The sequence below is a fragment of the Bos indicus x Bos taurus genome, chromosome 1 (assembly GCF_003369695.1).
Source record: "Bos indicus x Bos taurus breed Angus x Brahman F1 hybrid chromosome 1, Bos_hybrid_MaternalHap_v2.0, whole genome shotgun sequence".
Classification (NCBI taxonomy): Eukaryota; Metazoa; Chordata; class Mammalia; order Artiodactyla; family Bovidae; genus Bos; species Bos indicus x Bos taurus.
In genome coordinates, this window is record NC_040076.1 from 43,785,695 (window position 1) to 43,807,299 (window position 21,605).

The 21,605-nt window shown below is 38.5% G+C and overlaps 1 protein-coding gene across 1 annotated transcript in view; it reads left to right on the forward strand.

The window, feature by feature from the left end:
- The window catches only part of COL8A1 (collagen type VIII alpha 1 chain), a 171,715-nt gene that overhangs the window by 102,321 nt on the left and 47,789 nt on the right, over positions 1–21,605 (forward strand). Inside the window, exon 2 of the mRNA XM_027557556.1 lies at positions 7,470–7,584. Within this exon, the coding sequence (XP_027413357.1) occupies positions 7,470–7,584 (115 nt within the window). The remainder of the gene's footprint in view (positions 1–7,469; positions 7,585–21,605) is intronic.

Sequence of the window (21,605 nt, forward strand, 5' to 3'; positions counted from 1 at the left end):
CTGATTGTCAGACAGTGCGCCGTCTCGGGGCCCAGCTAGCCTGAGACCAGGGAGAGGCTCCTGGCCTTGAAGCAGCTCAGCCAGCCCCATGCCGCGTTCCGGGGTCGCGCCTCTGCGCCGCCGAAGGCTAAAATCATGGCAACCGATGCCGTTTCGCTTCATAAACAACAAATTTCTTATCTCCGGAAAGTTCAAAGGTCTCTCCCCCCTTACCTTGGTTTGGATCTTCACCCCAATGCTTCCTCCCTTGTCAGTGACATCACCCAGGAGACCGAGGAGACCCCTTGGAGTTTTAGTTCTGCCAGCCCTGATGTTGCAGAGCAGAACACAAAGCTCCTGTGTCTCTTTGTCCCAGGCCGGCAGCTTTGCAGACGTGATGGGTAGCCCAAAGGCCTTTCACGGAATGATGTAGAGCCAAGACCCGAACCCGGGTTTGTTGAAGGAGGAAGGCCCTTCTGTCCTTATCTCTGAATTTACTCTCAAGGAGGAAGGTATCACAGGAAACAGCGCTCAGTTCTGCAAACTCAGTCTCACCCTCCTGGAATTACTTCAATAGCTGCCGTCCACACCGCAGGTGTTGCTGCCCCTTAATTAGAAAGCTTCAACAAGTCTTGCTGGAGGTTAAAGCTTGGACTTAAAGAGAAGAGCTGCCTTATATGTTTTCCATACTTCAGACTTGGGAATCCCTGGTGGCTCAGAAGTGAAGAATCTGCCTGCAGTGCAGGAGCCGGTGGTTGGATCCCTAGGTCTGGAAGATCCCCTGGAGAAGGAAATAGCAACCCACTCTGATATTTTTGCCTGGGAAATCCCATGTACAGAGGAGCCTAGTGAGCTACGTTCATGGGGTCACAAGAGTCAGACACGACTTAGCGACTAAACCACCAGCAAAATTCAGACTCAACAGAAGGCCAGTTTTGAGCTGAAACAGGTTGCAAGTAATTGTATCTATTGGCATGTCCCAGTTTAAAGGGTGAGACAGAGGTTTCTGGTTTTTCCTTGCCCTTGGGCAAAAACAGGTCCTAAATGAATGACCAACTTCACTGCATTAAACTCTGAACATATTTCTTTATTTTCCAGAAAATTTGTACTATGTACACTCCACTTTACCCAAACCAATGTTTAATTTTTTTTTATTTTTGCCAGTTTTATAACCAAAATTTTAATTCCATTGTGTAATTAACATTTCCTTTACTTACTAGGTTGAACATTTTTTACATTTTTTTTAGCCTTTTTGTTTTTTTGTGTGTGAATTGTGTTCATTTAATTGCTCATTTTTTTAACACAATGTTACAATTCTTTCCCCTGATAACTCATAAGTGCTCTTTCTATACAAAGGATATTGACTGTCAATTTTCTCAAACAACTTCACAGGGTGTCTTTTACATTCAATTTCTTAAATTTTTACTGTAAAAATAGCACACACACATGCGGGTATGCTCCAGTTTTCTATTGCTGCATAACAAGCCACATGAAAATGTAGTGGCTTTGAAATAACCAACATTTTATTGTATCTCACAATTTTATGGGTCTCAGCTGGGAGCTTTTTCTCTCTTTTGGCTTATTTACCTGATAGATTGGCTGACTTGGAGGGCCTCACATGGCTTTACTCACACATTTAGTGCCATGGCAGGGATAGAAGGAAGTCTGAGCTCTGCTGGAATTGTCCCTGGAGCACCTAAACCTGGCTGCTCCTAAGGGCAGTCAGATTTCTTAATTGGGGGCTCAGAATTCCAAGAAAATATTCTAGAAACAAAGTAGCAACTGGTCTTTCATGACCCAGTCTCAGAAGTTACATAGTGTCAGTTCCACTGTGCTCCATTGGTCAAAGCAGGCACAAACCCTTCCAGATTTAACTGGGAGGGAACACAGAGGTGGGTTAAACAATCTGTGACTGTTTCAAACTTGCATAAGGATTAAATATTTTAAAGATTAAAACAAATTCCACTTCACCTTTTATTTGCTTATAATGTTTTTAAAGAGCCACTGATTTTTAAGTACTTATATTAATTTCTTTCTTCTTTGTGATTTCTTCCATTGCTTTGTAATTCATTTTTAAAAATTATTTTCATACTGTGTGTCTACAATATTAAGGACATTATCAGTAACTATATTCAGAGAAATGACTGTATGGCCTTTAGATGCTTGAAGTACTATGTATTTTGGCTGCACTCATTTAATATAGTTTTTAATCCTTTCCATCCTTAAAATTCATCTAAAAATTTAGGTTAACCATACATTTAATTATTCAGTTGCTGTAGAGAGTGAGGGATCAGATCAGATCAGTCACTCAGTCGTGTCCGACTCTTTGCGACCCCATGAATCGCAGCACGCCAGGCCTCCCTGTCCATTACCAACTCCCGGAGTTCACTGAGACTCACGTCCATCGAGTCAGTGATGCCATCCAGCCATCTCATCCTCTGTCTTCCCCTTCTCCTCCTGCCCCCAATCCCTCCCAGCATCAGAGTCTTTTCCAATGACTCAACTCTTCGCATGAGGTGGCCAAAGTACTGGAGTTTCAGCTTTAGCATCATTCCTTCCAAAGAAATCTCAGGGCTCATCTCCTTCAGAATGGACTGGTTGGATCTCCTTGCAGTCGAAGGGACTCTCAAGAGTCTTCTCCAACACCACAGTTCAAAAGCATCAATTCTTCGGCTCTCAGCCTTCTTCACAGTCCAACTCTCACATCCATACATGACCACAGGAAAAACCATTGACTAGACGGACCTTTGTTGGCAAAGTAATGTCTCTGCTTTTCAATATGCTATCTAGGTTGGTCATAACTTTCCTTCCAAGGAGTAAGCGTCTTTTAATTTCATGGCTGCAGTCACCATCTGTAGTGATTTTGGAGCCCAGAAAAATAAAGTCAGCCACTGTTTCCACTGTTTCCCCATCCATTTCCCATGAAGTGATAGGACCGGATGCCATGATCTTCATTTTCTGAATGTTGAGCTTTAAGCCAACTTTTTCACTCTCCACTTTCACTTTCATCAAGAGGCTTTTGAGTTCCTCTTCACTTTCTGCCATAAGGGTGGTGTCATCTGCATATCTGAGGTTATTGATATTTCTCCCGGCAATCTTGATTCCAGCTTATGTTTCTTCCAGTCCAGCGTTTCTCATGATGTACTCTGCATATAAGTTAAATAAACAGGGTGACAATATACAGCCTTGACGTATTCCTTTTCCTATTTGGAACCAGTCTGTTGTTCCATGTCCAGTTCTAACTGTTGCTTCCTGACCTGCATACAAATTTCTCAGGAGGCAGATCAGGTGGTCTGGTATTCCCATCTCTTCCAGAATTTTCCACAGTTTATTGTGATCCACACAGTCAAAGGCTTTGGCATAGTCAATAAAGCAGAAATAGATGTTTTTCTGGAACTCTCTTGCTTTTTCCATGATCCAGGGGATGTTGGCAATTTGATCTCTGGTTCCTCTGCCTTTTCTAAAACCAGCTTGAACATCGGGAAGCTCACGGTTCACATATTGCTGAAGCCTGACTTGGAGAATTTTGAGCATTACTTTACTAGCGTGTGAGATGAGTGCAATTGTGCGGTAGTTTGAGCATTCTTTGGCATTGCCTTTCATTGGGATTGGACTGAAAACTGACCTTTTCCAGTCCTGTGGCCACTGCTGAGTTTTCCAAATTTGCTGACATATTGAGTGCAGCACTTTCACAGCATCATCTTTCAGGATTTGGAATAGCTCAACTGGAATTCCATCACCTCCATTCGCTTTGTTCATAGTGATGCTTTCTAAGGCCCACTTGACTTCACATTCCAGGATGTCTGGCTCTAGGTCAGTGATCACACCATTGTGATTATCTGGGTCGTGAAGATCTTTTTTGTACAGTTCTTCTGTGTATTCTTGCCATCTCTTCTTAATATCTTCTGCTTCTGTTAGGTCCATACCATTTCTGTCCTTTATCGAGCTCATCTTTGCATGAAATGTTCCTTTGGTATTTCTGACTTTCTTGAAGAGATCCCTAGTCTTTCCCATTCTGTTGTTTTCCTCTATTTCTTTGCATTGATCGCTGAAGAAGGCTTTCTTATCTCTTCTTGCTATTCTTTGGAACTCTACATTCAGATGTTTATATCTTTCCTTTTCTCCTTTGCTTTTCGCTTCTCTTCTTTTCACAGCTATTTGTAAGGCCTCCCCAGACAGCCATTTTGCTTTTTTGCATTTCTTTTCTATGGGAATGGTCTTGATCCCTGTCTCCTGTACAATGTCACGAACCTCATCCCATAGTTCATCAGGCACTCTATCTATCAGATCTAGGCCCTTAAATCTATTTCTCACTTCCACTGTATAATCATAAGGGATTTGATTTAGGTCATACCTGAATGGTCTAGTGGTTTTCCCTACTTTCTTCAATTTCAGTCTGAATTTGGCAATAAGGAGTTCATGGTCTGAGCCACAGTCAGCTCCTGGTCTTGTTTTTGCTGACTGTATAGAGCTTCGCCATCTTTGGCTGCAAAGAATATAATCAATCTGATTTCAGTGTTGACCGTCTGGTGATGTCCAAGTGTAGAGTCTTCTCTTGTGTTGTCGGAAGAGGGTGTTTGTTATGACCAGTGCATTTTCTTGGCAAAACTCTATCAGTCTTTGCCCTGCTTCATTCCGTATTCCAAGGCCAAATTTGCCTGTTACTCCAGGTGTTTCTTGACTTCCTACTTTTGCATTCCAGTCCCCTATAATGAAAAGGACATCTTTTTTGGGTGTTAGCTCTAAAAGGTCTTGTAGGTCTTCATAGAACCGTTTAACTTCAGCTTCTTCAGTGTTACTGGTTGGGGCATAGACTTGGATTACCGTGATATTGAATGGTTTGCCTTGGAAACGAACAGAGATCATTCTGTCGTTTTTGAGATTGCATCCAAGTACTGCATTTCAGACTCTTTTGTTGACCATAATGGCCACTCCGTTTCTTCTGAGGGATTCCTGCCCCCAGTAGTAGATATAATGGTCATCTGAGTTACATTCACCCATTCCAGTCCATTTCAGTTCGCTGATTCCTAGAATGTCGACATTCACTCTTGCCATCTCTTGTTTGACCACTTCCAATTTGCCTTGATTCATGGACCTGACATTCCAGGTTCCTATGCAATATTGCTCTTTACAGCATCAGACCTTGCTTCTGTGAGGGAAGTGTGGCTAAATAGTTCTTGTTTAGTTCTTTGCACTTTTCAGGTTCATTCTTTTAAAATGAACTGAAACACAATGAGCTACATTTGGTCTGTGTAGCTAGTAGTTCCCATCAGGTGTTGCAACGGTGCTCAAATATTGAAAAAATGTATTCATTTCATAAATGTGATTGTAGCACTCTTTCTTACAGTGTTCTAAGTGGCAAAGCAAAAAAAAAAAAAGTGTCCTCCCATAACAGCATTTAATTAGCAATTATTTTAAAGGACATTCTTCTAGCTAACAGAAAGGAAAGAACTCTGTTAACATATATTGTAAAAACTTAATAAATGCTAAATGATGGTGGTCATCCCATGTTCTAAAATTTTAGATTGAGATCTGTTCAGTTATTTTCTGTTTCCAGTGGTACATTTCAAAACCTGGTTTTGCCATCTCAGTATGGAACTGTGAAAGCTGTGTGGAAAGAAGTAAATTGAATAAGATGTATGACACACATAATCACGATCTTCAGTGTTTCTATTTATCCTGTGTGTCTTTCTCCTATTTTCTTTTCACCACATTCAGGAAAAGAAAAAGGAATTTTGGAAGAAGAAAACATTGGGAAAAATGTTATTGTCTAATGCAGTTAATCACAGGGTGGAGTTTCATATATTTTTTTTTTCTAACATTTTATCTCCCGCACTAAGCATTGGGCCTTTTGCATAGTAGCGCTCAATGGATATTTAGAGAAGAATGATTTGGGGAGAGGCACAAATGTATTTACCAGCCTATTCCTGTGATCTAGTTTGAATCTGGAGAGTTTCTTTTTCATGGAGGCAGCTATATTTATGGAGTATTTTTTCTATATCTGTCTCCACTGCCTGTCAGGCATATCACACAAACAGTAGATTGGGAAAGTCAAGCCCTTGAGTCCATTTACAGCCTGAACTCTATTATGGGAGATCACTTGAGATGCCACAGTTTCTGTACACAAAGTATTCTCAAATCATCTATGGTTAACCCAAATTTTAACTTTATGTCAGAATATCCCCAAGTTGAGCCGAAATTCAGAATGCTGCTGGGTCCACTCTTCTGGCACAAGCTCAGGTATCAGAGCCTGGGCCTTGTGTTTGGGGAACATAGGCCTTCAGCAGCTAGAACCATTCAAGTCCTTCCTCATTTTGTGTTGAATACAAAATACATGTAAACTCCAGAATTATACTCTTCAATACAGTAGCCATTACCCACAAGTGAATATTTAAATCTGAATTAATTTAAATTAAAACTAAAAATTCACTTCCCTGATTGCATTAGCCACATTTCAAGTGCTTAATAGCCATTTCTGGCTAGTGGCTGTCATATTGAACATTGCAAAATGTGAACATTTCCTTTATCACAGAAAGTTTTACTGAATAGCACTGCTCTAGAATATATCACTTATGTCATATTGCAGAAATTCTAAATTAGAAACCCAATTCTGCATTTATTTCCTAATCAACAAATCCTGGCTTTCAAATCTTTTTAAGTGTCTAAAGTTTCCCTGCTTAAATCTTTTTCTGAACAACAAATATAAAGAATATTTCCTAAAAAAGTCTCTGTGAAATGTACCAAAACAAAATAGAGACTAATATGTGAAACACAGAGTTAAATTTCTGAAATTCTGATTAAATGGGGAGAAGTTTCCATACAACTTGTAAAAAGTCTAAATTACAGATGGTTTATAAAGTATACTCTAATTAAAAATATCAAACAAAAACCTGAAAGTGCTGCTGAATTAAAGTTCTACCAGACCTGATTTGACAAAAAATAGAGAATAATTTCTAATTCAAATACTATTGTATGCAAATTAGATGGAAATATGTTGATGGCAGAGATTCCTTTTCTTAAATTAACCTAACATTGCTCCCTGAGGTATTACTTCCATAAATTTCCTCCCACTGTAGCAATTGCCCTCACCCTTTCTAAATTACCTGCAGTCTGTATTAACAGAAATTAAATTAATGGAAACCTAGCACATAATATAACCATGAAAAGCAATAAACATATACAAGAAATGTTTATTTGGATAAAAATTATATATGTGGTAGTAAGTGTTTAAAAATAAATAAGCACCTATTTGCATACATAGAATTGCACAAAATTATTCTCTCTCTGAATCAGCATACAAATATCTCTAATATCAACTAAATATGCACTTAAATTCTGGTCCATAACAGCATCTTTTATTGAAGTGTGTATTTATACGTTGCTATAATGTAATTTCTCCTATGATCCCAGAACAGTGCACTTTGATAATAATCCAGATTCTTGTTGTCTTTCCAACTGAGTAAAAGTATTCTCTTTTTTTTCTACCCCAGAAGCTGTTCTGGAAGTGGAGCAGCATCTGAAGAGACGGAAACCAGCCCACACGTGCCACAGGGAGGCACAAGCGAGGACAGCGGTGCTCGATTCCGCAGGCGGCCGAGTCTAAATGTAAGTGTGAGAAGCCACGGGGGGCACGGTGGCCTGGTGGCTGGTGGCCCACAGGCACTGTGGGTCCATCTGCAGAAGTCACTGTCTGTTCAGGGAGCACGGGGGCTGTTGGGGTGTCCAGCCTGCCTGCTTGTCCTATTTCCCACCCTCATCTCCACTGCAAAAGCCTTGAAACCATCGCTACCAATGCCAGGTTTTAAAATCCCTGAGAGTAAAATACATGTGCAGAGTGTGATTTGAGCTGATTTTTAAGCCCAGGCATGCTGAATAGAGTCTTAAAATAATCATTTCCATAGGACCTGACTAGGTATCCAAGTGTTCACCAGATGCTAGCAGCTAGATTTTGCAGAAGAAAATTGCTAACTTAAGCTTCTTTTCATGATTCAGCAGAGGGTTTTAAGTAATAAAAGATCTGGAGATTTGTAAAATAAATAATTCTAGCGCAAATGGGAAAATTAAAATAATCTTATCATCTCCCAGTCATGTCTGTATGTGCTTTTCTACCATTATCAAATTTCTCTTAATTGTGCCAATTTTTTTTTTTTCTGGCTGATACTTTATAGTTTAAAGTTATGAGTTGTAATGAAGAAATGATTCCTTTCAGATGACTGAAGTGACATGTACTAAATTTTCCTAAAGACAGTCTAGGATGTATGAAACAGTGCATGGTGTAACAAATATAGTTTTATTCATATGTAATATTGAACATATCAACAGTGAAAAATAATAACAGCATGATAGAATCTCTTTTATTCCTTAATAGATCTCTCAGTAGAAGCAATTAAAATATAAAGTAAATCATTAACTTTTGAACTTTGACAGAAAAAAATTCTATCCATTTCTGACAAGTAGACATTATCTCATAGTATCCACAGCCATCTCATGCTTATTACCCTTGCCTGGTCTTAAGTGTGACTTTTGGACACACAACTCAATGTTTCCTATTATTTAATAGTACAATGGCTTTTTATAGTCTATTTAATTTTATTTAGTAATTTAAAGAATGAAGAGTTAAGATTCCTCAGATTTTTGTGTTGTTGCTGAAGGTGCACTTGAACAAAAAGAAAAACACAGCATCTAGCCCTATACTTAATGCCACATGACCACATCCTCTCTAGAATGAATCTATTCAGAGTTCCTGGAGAAATGCAAATACATTATTCATTTTCCTAATGTATCACATTTTTTACTGCAGGTACCCCTAATTATTTTGGCTGCATTCCATCAAGGCCAGATGTTAATTGAATGAAATATTTATAATATAAAACCATTGAATAAAAAATATATGCTCACTTAAGCAACAGGTTGTAGAACTCAAGCCAATCACGTATTTTGGAGAAGCTGAAGAAGGAGGCATGACGTGGGTTACATTCATAATGTCAGGGTAAGGTTCTGAACTCAACCCAGAGAAACTTGATAATTGTTGGAACCAACCAAAGCTCGGCTACTTCTGGATTTGTTGTAACAAAATCTTGCTGCCAAAGGCATTGATGGGTTCGCACAGTGAAAAATCACAATAATAATGTTCAAGTAAATCAAAAAAATACAGAAGGTGGTTATTATAGGGAAGAGGAAAGGAAAGTTATAAAGTTATGATGGAAATATCAAAAATACATTTTTTTGAACTTTTAAAAAATTTAACTTTGTTTCTAAACTAGGGTGCAAAAGCAAGAAAATGTAGTTTGTTCAATAAATGGTTTCACTCAGTGATCAACAGCAATCATTCAACAAGTGAAAATAAAAATTATATTTATTCAGTGTAGCCATCAGTTCAGGCAGAACGGAAGCTTATAATAGTTTTCTAGTAAAAAAAAATAATAATAACCAGACAAAAGTCATTTTTAAGAAGGAATTTTGACTGAAAAGGAAATAAAGAACTTTTTGAGTGCATTCTTCTCAGCAAAAATGAACTTGGCTTATGCTTAAGTATATTTAGTCATTTCACATAGTATAAAGCTAAATATTTTATGTGGTTTTTAAGTTCTAGGAAGAAATTCATGGAAACAAATGTAGAAAATGACCCTAAAATTTTAAATATGAAAACTATAATAGACTTACAATTAGGGAAATAGATCATAATAACTAATCCGCTACGTGTCCTCCAAAAGTAAAGAACATAACTTTTTAAATTATTTTTTGGAAAATCTGGAATTTTATTTCTGATCATCTTTATATCTTCTGAAAATATAGATTCCTGAATCATATATCATAGAAAGTTTGTTAGGCTCCATATTTTTCCTCAAGTTTGAAGACTGTATTTCTGAGTGACGATTATCATAGAAACAAAGTCCATTTGTTCCCTAAAAATACTCGATGTGTCTTACGCACAGTAAGCACCAAATAATATGGTGAAGTGAACTAAATTATTTCCACTTTCTGTTCAGAGATTAATGTGTCTCTTGGACTCACACTACCGAGGTGGTGTCTCACACATGTGGATTAATGAGTTACATCTGTAACCAAAAATATCCATGGAAAACCTGATAAATTGATCCATATCTGTTTTATTAATCAAGCCCAGTACAGAAGGGTTTTCTTGTGGTTATACTATATTTTGGAGATAAATAGAGTGGGGAAACCACAGGTCAATTTAGAAGTTGTTTGAAACACTGAAGAATGTATGGTTCTATTACATGACAGTAATAAAGTCAGTCCTTGATGGCTGTAGTGCTGATATATAAGTATTATAAATATTCTGAATGTATAATTTTACTGAAGAACATATGACAGTGTCCAAGAAGACCCTAACCATCTAATATGTAATTTATTTCTTGTTGCCACTCTCTTCCTTCCTAATTTTTTTTAAATAAAGTTAGCATGTCTTGAACAGCCTTTAGTTGAAGCAGATGGCTAGAAATCAGAAGTCCCAGATTCTATCCTTGATTCTCCTACCAACTGGGAATGTGGCCCTGGGCAAGTCATTAGAGTAAATCTACAATAAAAGAGAGCTATAATGTCTTACATATGCCTGGTGCTTTATGATCTTACACAGCATTTTTGAATACAATATATTATTTAAATCTTCCTCACAGCATCCTAAGAGGAGTCTGGCAGTTATTAACAATCCCTGTTATAGAGAGTAGAAATCTGAGACCCAGAGACACTAAATCACTTCTCATCTCAATATCAAATGTCAGGGCCAGAAACAGACATACATGATGATTCCACGCTGGTCTTTGTCTCCTTTCCCATGCACCACACTACCTTGCTGCAGCACCTCCAAAGCTGAACTGTCCAGTATGGAGCCATGAGCCATAGGTGGCGATACAATACTTGAAGTGTGGCTAGTCCCAACCGAGACATACACTGGGTATAAAATACAGTATTTCTAAGACCTTGAACAAAAAAATCAGAGTGTGAACTATCTCATTAATATTTTTACATTGATTCCACATCAAAATAATATTTTTATATCTTCATTTCAATAAACTGTATGATTAAAATTAATCTCACCTGTCCCCTTAACTTCTTGAATGTGGCTGTTACAAAATGTCGAGTCACATACATGGCTCACAGTGCTTCTGTTGGTCAGAGCTGGACTGAGGATTTCCTTGTTCAGAGCCCACAGGGTGGACTTCACGGTCCTGGACTTCTTTATACACCTGCCGTGATGTGGCTGAGACTAATTTCCAAAAATTCTGTCAAACACAGAGCGGTATAGATTTGGAGTAATGATTTAGTCATTCTCACCCATCTTCCACAGGCAGGGAAAAAGTCAGACCTTATTAGTCGATGCCTCAAATTGCTCATTTATTAAAAGGCCTCATTTTATACTTGCCGAATGTTTGGAAAGCTTAGAGTAAACATACCTTGGAAAGAAGTATAAACTATATTTATGGCTCTGAAGCACAGCTTATTTTTAAATGGGTTCCCATTAACATTATGAGTGAATGAGACACTGGGCGATTAGGTGATACAAGTAATGAAAAATAATAATGATATATAAATTTATTATAAAATGTAGTATATTTTATTCCTCCTATCAACTCTTTAAGATATTTTATATATAATCCCTAAAGAAGTAGCTTATTTCTGTTTTGAAAAATCTAAATGAAAGTCCTCAGGAAAAATGGTAAATTAAAATTTCTTATTTAGCAGAAAAATACATATAGTAAAAATAAACCAAAATAGCTCAAATTATTGAAAACTAACATCTATTTGGTATTTATTATGTAGCCTTGGGCACTATATTAAGAGTTAAACCAAGATTATCTCCTTTAGAGATATGAAAATTAGCAACAACGAGAAGAAACAGAGTTCTTAAGTATTACTGCCTCTTACTTCCATGCTGTTTGAAGTCACAATATGAGCTATAGAGACAATATTAGAATATAAGGTAATGTTGAGTAATAAGATCAAAAATCAGCATTCAAAGAGGGCACAAGGGAGTAGAACATGTTTCTGAAAAACAGTTGTTATTGTTTGGTCACTAAGTTGTGTCCAACTCTTGGAGACCCCATGGACTGTAGCCCCCGAGGCTCCTCTGTCCATGGGGTTTCCCAGGCAAGAATACGGGAGTGGGTTGCCATGCCCTTCTCCAGGGGATCTTCCCGACCCAGGGATCGAACCACATTTCCTGCTTTGCACCAGGGAAGCCTTTTGAAACATACATACTTATAAACAAGATTATATGAAGGAGGAATTACTCTTCACTTTCTAAAGGTTTCTTAATGGTACAATAGAAATCTTTACAACAACGTTCTCCAAGGTGTTAAAATTTACCTATTATTTACAAAGCAAAGGTCCCATTTAAACAAAATATGACTATATGAGTTTCAGAGATTTGTTTTCCTCTATGTGTTATAACCACTTGAAGGATTCAACCTTAAATATTTTCTGGAAAAATAAGAAATGAATATAAATAAACTAAAAGGGGGTCTAAATCAAAACGGCACTGAAAATCACAAAACAGTGAAAACTAAAGGTTTTAAGTTTTTATACAATAAAAATAAAATGCTACCTTTGAAGGCTGACAATAAAAATTGTCTATGTAAGCTAATAACATAGAATATTTTTTAAGATTTCAAATTGTTACCAATTTCTTAATGTTCATGCTTACCTGAAGTGAAATAAAAACAGTAACACTAGCCAAGTCTGGGTAGCAGAATTTTAGATATTTCTGTCCTTATTTATACTTTTTTATAATAATTCTTGAATAAACATGTACTGCTTTTATAATAGGTGAAAAGAAAAGTTGTAATCAACTCCAAAAATGACTGCAAATAAGAAAAACAAAATTATCTTGGTGAGAGGCTGGTGTAAAATGCAAATTTTGTTCTCAACCATAAATTGTAAAATAATTATATATTTTATAGGTTCTTCTTTTGAGGCATTGTTGCCCTTCCTTTGATTCAAAATAAAACATCCTGTGAACTATTTTTCAGTTTCTCTAGATAGTGAAGGTAAAAGCTAGGTTGGATTTTCTAGATTTTCTTAAGAAAGCAGTTTCCCCTCAGCCGTGTACATGAGTATAAAGATCAAGGTTGTAATATGTGCACTTAAAGCTCAAAGTTGTTATTACAGCAACCAGAAAACCAGAGCATCATGTAAAGCGCACCTCTTCTATAAAACAAACTGGCTATCAGTCATTTCTAATGGTGTCTACCAGCTGGCCTTAGTCTTAGACCTTGAGATGTGTAGAACGTCATGTGAGAATATGTTATACAATCATATCTCTGAGCAGGATAGTGATCATAGTGATCCTAAAAATAGTGAAATACAGAGCTGTTTTAGGCTTCCATTTCAAGTATTCATAGAGAAATAGTTGGTCAGCTAACTTCTTTTATAACAACAACACTAAAATTTAACTGCAAAGAAAACTCAGAAATGAGTTCCTTCTGGCATTTAATCATTAAATTGTAAATCCACAGACCATTAGTGCTGAAAGGGGCCTTCTAGATTATCTCATCTACTACCAACATTCTACAGATGAGAAAACTAAGGAGCATAAGAATTGTTATCTCAGGAAAAAATGAAATCACTGAAAAATATCCCAAAGTATCTAGGAATTTCTGGAAGCTTACCTAAGAAAGGGGAGAAGAAAATGGCAACCCACTCCAGTGTTCTTGCCTGGAGAATCCCAAGGACAGAGGAGCCTGGTGGGCTGCCGTCTATGGGGTCGCACAGAGTCGGACTCAACTGAAGCGACTTAGCAGCAGCAGCAGCACCTAAGAAAGGCTAGGTATTTCAAATGCTACCGGAACTTGATAGTTTAGTTGTGGGTATTCCTGTGCAAGAAAGAAAATATACTAATGTTGACTAATATTCATATCATATGTTAAAAGCACATTTCCAGTGAATCCCTATAAAGTAAAAACCAAAAGCATAACAAAGCCAATGATTTCAGACCAGATCCCTCACTCCTTACTCAGCTTCCTCTCTTCTGTGAGTTAAATAATTGAAAGAAACTTTCTTTGCCACTTTTCAGATACAAATTGTTTGTTACCATGAGAAATTGGCTACTCCCACAATTACTGGTAGACTAAAAAATAATGGAACATTCATTCCTAGAGTTTAAAAAGAGTGTCAAAATCCTCCTGATTTTATGCATTTATGAAAGCATGCTTATAATAAAATTGTATGTATTAAAAACATATTCCTCGTCCCCCTCCTAAAAAAAATACATACTAGACATTACGGAGATTCTCCTGGAACAAGTAAATATTAAGGCTCTTTTTTCTAAATTTGTCTAAGAAACTGAAATAGTAACACTTGATTGTAAGGAAAATACAACAGTGCATGCAATCCTACTGTCATCCATAAAATGGGAATAGGAGTAGATTCTCACAGAGCTGTTTAAGGATTAAGTCAATAATAGATGTAAAATGCTTAGTACAGTGTGTGGAACATAGTTAACATTCGCTCAGTGTCAGATAGTAGTCACCGTACAGATGTTACTTACAACACACTAGCTCCTCCACACACACCTTTCCCCTCAAGCAAACCAAACTCCTGAGATCCCCTCTTGTTTTCATGGCCCCATGTCCTCACGCATACTGCCGCCTCTTTCCACATGTCCTTTCCCTACTTCCTCTGGCGGAAGCTTCAGCTCTGAAACTTCCTGCTCTTACTTGTCTCCCCTCCTCCCTGTGCCTGACTTAGTTGCTTTCACTCATTTCCCAAGGTGCCCTGTAATATGCCTCTTCTAGCGATTGAATCGTGACTTTTTTTTAAACTTGATTTCTCTCCTCTAACACACACACGTACGCACTAAACTGGAAATGCGTCACACTCAATGCATTGCACACACATTTTTGTATCCCTATGCTGCTGCTGCTGCTAAGTCGCTTCAGTCGTGCCCAACTCTGTGTGACCCCATACATGGCAGCCCACCAGGCTCCCCCGTCCCTGGGATTCTCCAGGCAAGAACACTGGAGTGGGTTGCCATTTCCTTCTCCAATGCATGAAAGTGAAAAGTCAAAGTGAAGTCGCTCAGTTATGTCCGACCCTTAGCGACCCCATGGACTGCAGCCTACCAGGCTCCTCCGTCCATGGGATTTTCCAGGCAATAGTACTGGAGTGGGGTGCCATTGCCTTCTCCATGTATCCCTATAGAAACATCTATTTAAATGAATGAACTAACACCTGTGTAAATATACAAGTGCCTTTTTTGTCTTCGTAAGTAATTATGAGGCTAGAATGTGTATCTTGTGACCTCAGTTTTGAAGGGGAAAGAGGGTGAAGCATGTCATGGGAAAAGTTGGGGGACACAACTCCATAGCCCTGGCCCTGCCCCAAGACTAACCCTGTGGTCTTCAGCGAGTCATTTAACTCTCTGGGCTCACTCTCCTTAGTAGAATGAATGAATTGGGCAAAATGGTCTCTGAGGACCCACTCAGTGCCAACTTATAAGTGATGCTAAATATTGGTTCATCTCAGTGGTTCTCGAACTTTAGCAGAGATCAGAATCATCAGGTGGGCTTATGAAAATACTGATTCCTGGTCAGCGGGTCTGAGAGGGAGCCCCAGAATTTGCATATCTAGCAAGTTCCCAGGTGACGCTGAGGCTGCTATGTGTGTGGTGGGGGGTGTCCCACACTTTGAAGACCAGTGATTAATCTTCTTAGCACAGGATATCCTGACACTGTCCGCCACCTGGCAGAGAGCAAGTTCACGGTAGGGTGAAAGCAAGGAAACCCAGGCTTCTGGGAAGCTGCCATCAGGAAGGTTGGGTGCCTGTGGGTGCGTTCCAAGAGTGGCCACGGAAGGCAGACTTTGCTGACCGTAACAATTCTGTTAAAGGGCCAACTTGTGGGGAAGGGGCAGCCGGAGATGACAATGCTGCCCTGCACAGAAAACAAATTCCAGGGTTTGATCCATCTGTTAAAACCGACTTCTTCTCAAGTCATAGTGGATCACAGTCGCCATCTAGTGATAACTTTGAGTTACTGCATCTAGAGACTACAGAATTAAGTGATGCTTTCATTGGGAAACTATTTTTACAAAAGTGTTTAAGATGAGAACTTCTGAGAACAAACTCTAATGTACGCTGGTCTTGTCTTCATTTGTACCTAGGCACTATAGAAATAAACAGGTACATATCACTATGTGCTAGGCACTGTTCTAACAGTACATCTGTGGTTCAGTTATTCACAGCAACCCAGTAACAATTATTATGCCCACTTTATAGACAGGAACTATAGCTACAGATACGCAAAGAAATTAAGCTTGCCTGAGGCTGCCCAACCAGTGGAGTGGTAGAGCTGGGATTGAACCTAAACAGTTGCTGGAGAGATACTGCTCTAGCCAGTCTCTCTTATATCAGCCATTTAAATACACAGGTAATGGAAACAATTGATACCCGTACAGTAGCCCCACCTTTATCATGGTTTTGTTTTCTGCGGTTTGTTACAGTCAACAACCATCTGAAAACATCAAATGGAAAATTCCAGAAATAAACAATTCATAATAAGCTTTACATCGCATGCCATTCTGAGTAGCATGATGAAATCTTGTGCCTTCTTGCCCCAACCCACCCAAGATAGTATTAATATCATCCCTTTAACCCATTAGTTAGTCATTTAGGAGCCGGTTCAGTTATCAGATCAACCATGGTGGTATCTCAGTGCTGTGTTCAAGTCACACTTATTTTACCTAATAATGACCTCAAAGCCCCAGAGCAGTTATACTGGTAATTAGGATATGCCTAAGCCTTACAGGCCACAGTCCATGGGGTCACAAAGAGTCAGACACAACTGAGCAACTAAGCACAGCACAAGAGGAGCTATAAAGTGTTTCTTCTAAATGGTAAAGGGGAAGTTCTTGACTTCATAAGGAAAAAAGAAAAACATGCTGAGGCTGCTAAGATCTACAGTAAAAACAAAGTTTCTATCTATGAAATTGTGAAGAAGAAAAAAGAAAACCATGCAAGTTTTGCAGTCACATTACAAACTATAAAAATTATGGCCCCAGTGTGTGATAAGTACTTAATTAAAATGGAAAAGACATTAACTTTGTACAATAAGATATTTTGAGAGAGAGACCACATTTACATAACTTTCATTATACCATATTGTTATAATTGTTCTATTTTGTTATTACTGTTAATCTCTTACTGTGATTAATTTATAAATTAAATTTTATCATAGGTATGTAGGTATAGGAAAAAACATAGTACGTAGGGCTTGGTACTATCCAAGGTTTCAAGCATCCAGTGGGGTCTTGTACTGTATCCCCCACAGATAAGGGGGTACTGCTATGAACAGTTACCAGCTCCCAGATATGGGTTTGAAATTTTTATAAAATATATATTGAAGCATTTAATTTTTTCAATTCTTCCAAATGAAATCAGCTTATGTGGAATAACTAAAGAAATGTTTCTACCTGCAAAAGATACCACAACGCAAAAAAAAAAAAAAAAATGAGAACCAACTTGGAATCAACTTCAAACTTGCTCTGCAACTTTGGTCAGGATGCTTAACCTCTCTGGGCCCTGCTTCCTTCATCTATGAAGTAGAAAAAGTGAAAATGTAATTTACACAGCTGGAAATTCTTTAAAGCTAGATTACATTTTTGAGACACTACGCAACTTACCCAGTGACTGTGGTCATGAGAACAAATAGGGAGACAATGGGTAGTAACCAAACTGGTTTTTCTCAAATTGTCCTGCACACAGGAAAGGCAAGAGGACAGCAAGTTTGATCTCCTGGTCTGTTATGCAGAAGTGCTAGAGGTAATAATGACACTCACAGTGAATGCACAGAAGTAAAGAGCTCAGTGGTGGAGGTCTGTGTTTCATTTTTCTTCCTGGGCGCTGCCCTCAGCCTGTATACCTGAACGCTACTCCGCTGTGTGTCCCTGCCTTCCAAGAGTCCTCACGAAAGCACTTTTGCAGAAAAGTTGAATCTTTGCTGGTGGATTGAGGTCTAACTCCCCTCACTCCAGACTTCTTTTATCAGAGATTTCCTGGATTTAAAAGCCTGGTCGCTGCTAATCCTTTTAACTCCCTAAGACTTCTCAGTTACCAAAGCATGTCTAACCTCAATAACTACAAGATCGTTATCAAACCAAAATATTGACACTAGTGGTACAGAGATACAAATGCTGGCCGTTGCTTGGTGCTCAGTTCTGACCGGATAGAGAAATGAATACTTCCAGCACCTGATACAGGATCTTTTGGACAGAACATGTGAATGTAATTATGTATTACAATGTACATACTTTCCCTTCAAAGAGCTCAGGTTCTATACGGTTACTTCTAAAATAAAGATACTCAAAATAAGGTAAGGTAATGGTGCCTAAGTAATAAGGACTCAGGATAAGTCTTTATGGAGAGATCCTAAAACTTGCTGATATCAAAAATGTTTCCTCAGTATCTAAAACAGTCAAACTCACAGAAACAGGAATAGAATGGTAATTGCCAGGGACTGAGGGGAGCTGGTGTTGGAGAAGACTCTTGAGAGTCCCTTGGACTGCAAGGAGATCCAACCAGTCCATTCTGAAGGAAATCAGCCCTGGGATTTCTTTGGAAGGAATGATGGTAAAGCTGAAACTCCAGTACTTTGGCCACCTCATGCGAAGAGTTGACTCATTGGAAAAGACTCTGATGCTGGGAGGGATTGCGGGCAGGAGGAGAAGGGGACGACAGAGGATGAGATGGCTGGATGGCATCACTGACTTGATGGATGTGAGTTTGAGTTAACTCCGGGAGATGGTGATGGACAGGGAGGCCTGGCGTGCTGTGATTCATGGGGTCGCAAAGAGTCGGACACGACTGAGTGACTGAAATGAACTGAACTGAACTGAGGGGAGCAGAACTGGAGAGTTGCTGTTCAGTGGGTATAAAAGATCAGTTATGTGAGATGAATAAGTTCTAGACATCCTCTGGAGAACACTGTATTGATGGTTAATGATGTTACGTGTGTGTGCATAGCCACTCAGTCGTGTCCGACTCTTTTCGACACCATGGACTGTGCCTGTCAGGCTCCTCTGTCCGTGGAATTTTCCAGGCAAGAATACTGGAGTGGGTTGTCATTTCCTACTCCATAATGATGCTGTACTATATCTTTAAGAACTTAAGAGGTTAGATCTTGTGTCATCTGTTCTTACCATGAAAGAAAGAAAGGGGGGAGGAAAGAAGAAAGGAACGAAAGATTGTTGCTGTCCATGTAAGGCAGACTTTAAAAACTAATAACTTTGAGATACTGGTTTTTTAGGGAAATAGGACTTAGTTTTCAACATTATTCTTTGTGATCCATGCAATGTCATATAACCATAGCTTTCTTCAAAACTTATATTTAAAAACTATGCATTTATCAAAATAAGTATTACATTTTAAAAGAACTACAGAGGCTCTCATAATTTCTGATGCAAAATAAATAAACAAACAAAAGGAACATCTCTTAAACTTTGAGCTTGTGGTAATTTCATTTTCCAAAATAGAGAAGCCTAGGGTAAAATTAATTTTCCGAAACTTATAAACCTCTACTTGTGTTAGTTAATTCAACTTCAGAATTAATTTTTTTAAGTGAAAGGAATTTTTAATTCCAGAGGTTCTGGGATATGTCAGCACCTTGTCAAGGTTGAGCCACGTTTAGCAACAGTGACATTCCACTGCCACGTGGACTCCACTCTGAGATAGAATCCTAAACCAGGCAATCAGCCTGATCCAGTGCGATGTTTCTACATGTTCTTTTATAAAATAGTTTCAAAGACCCATGACTAGAGAATTACAAAATCATGCCTTCCGTTTAGGACATGTTTATAAATATGCATAATGGAAGCTTAGCTCTCCACTCTTTCAAGAAGTACAAGGTAAAAGTCCATGGTTCAGTTCAAAGGAATGTTAAATATCAGCCTGAGATTTATACTCTTGGGAAAGAATGTTACAGTGAAAAAAGGGAAGAAATGTGCTTGGTTTGTGAGCCAGTGGCTCTTTTGTGAGAACCAGAGTCTTGAACTTTGAGGCAGCTGTGTCGTACCGAGCGTGGCCACAAAGGTCTGGGGACAGTGCCATGACATCACCCGTATATGATTGCTGCTGCTGCTGCTGCTAAGTCACTTCAGTCGTGTCCAACTCTGTGCGACCCCATAGATGGCAGCCCACCAGGCTCCCCCGTCCCTGGGATTCTCCAGGCAAGAACACTGGAGTGGGTTGCCATTTCCTTCTCCAATGCATGAAAGTGAAAAGTGAAACTGAAGTCACTCAGCCGTGTCCGACTCATAGCGACCCCATGGACTGCAGCCTACCAGAAAGAGGAAATGCTTTGAGGGTGTAGCCAAAATTGCCATTAATCTGCACAAAGTCAAAACTAAGTAGACAGTATTTTTCAAATAGATACTGGAATTATTTGATGTACATGCAAAGTAAACAGAAGGAACCCCAAATTCCAAGGAAATATGGTTTCTTTGTCAGGTCCCCTCTTTTTCAGAGAATGCCTCCTTTACCACATTTTAGCTTGTCTGATGGATACTATTATAATTAGCTATAAATTTTTTATAGATAAAGACATGAAATTCTAGCAACTTATAAAGCAAGGACCTTACTATCTTCTCTATTGTTGTGTCCCCAGAAATTAGAATGGTACTTTGCGTACAGCTAGTACTAAGCAAACTTTTGTTGAATGAATGAACAAAAACTGGAATAAATTGCTAAGTCAAAGGAAAATACAGAAAGTAAAAAGGAATCTTCTCTTCCTAATTGTTTTCATGTAAAAAGCCATATTGTCAGTTGAAACCTAATAAAAATTACAAGAGAAAATTTTATTTCTGGGGAGCAGCTCTTATCTAATGTACTTTTTTCTCAGCTGCCAGCCTGGGGTTCTCATTGCCCCATATATTTACAACATATGTTGGCATAGACTGAGCGTAACAGATCTTTATCTTGAGTTTCACTGGTTTTTATGTAGCCTACATACTTCACCCCATCTTTATCATCTTTGACAAGTGAATATCATCAAACTGAAAAGTTAAACAAAAAATTGAATAATTGACAGGCTGGCAACCACAAATGTTCATTTCTTTTGACCACCTACTCAATTCTAAGATTCTAATTTGTCTTAAATTTACATCAGTTCACTCTTCTTTAAATTTTTTTTTTTTTACATCAGTCTATTTACCCTAACCAGTTCTGACCTCAAGCTCAAGGGGAGCCTTTTTTCAATTGCCATCATTCTATCTGGCCAAAGGTATTGCATAGCAATGGATTGAAGCTAGTAGAGAGAGAAAAATAGGAAACAAAAAAGGAAGTATCCTTTTAGGAAAGTTAAGGAGAAAACAGAAGCCTCACATATCTAAGGTATGGACCTGCCTGGAATCTGGTCTGGATTTTAGAGGCCGTTATCACTCAGCCTCAACTGGATCCACATGAATCTATTCTTTTATCCAATGTTGTATCCAATGTTTTTTTGAGATCCTTGATTCAAAGACCTTTTAGAAATGTGTATAAGTCATTCTAAAGTGAGACAATGAATTAGATACATTCTAGTAGAAAGTCAAGGGGAGAGAAAGTAAATCTTTCCCATCCCCCTTTTGTTGACATTACATTGTAAAAATAGATTTGGGGAGGAGCCTAGGGGAGGAAT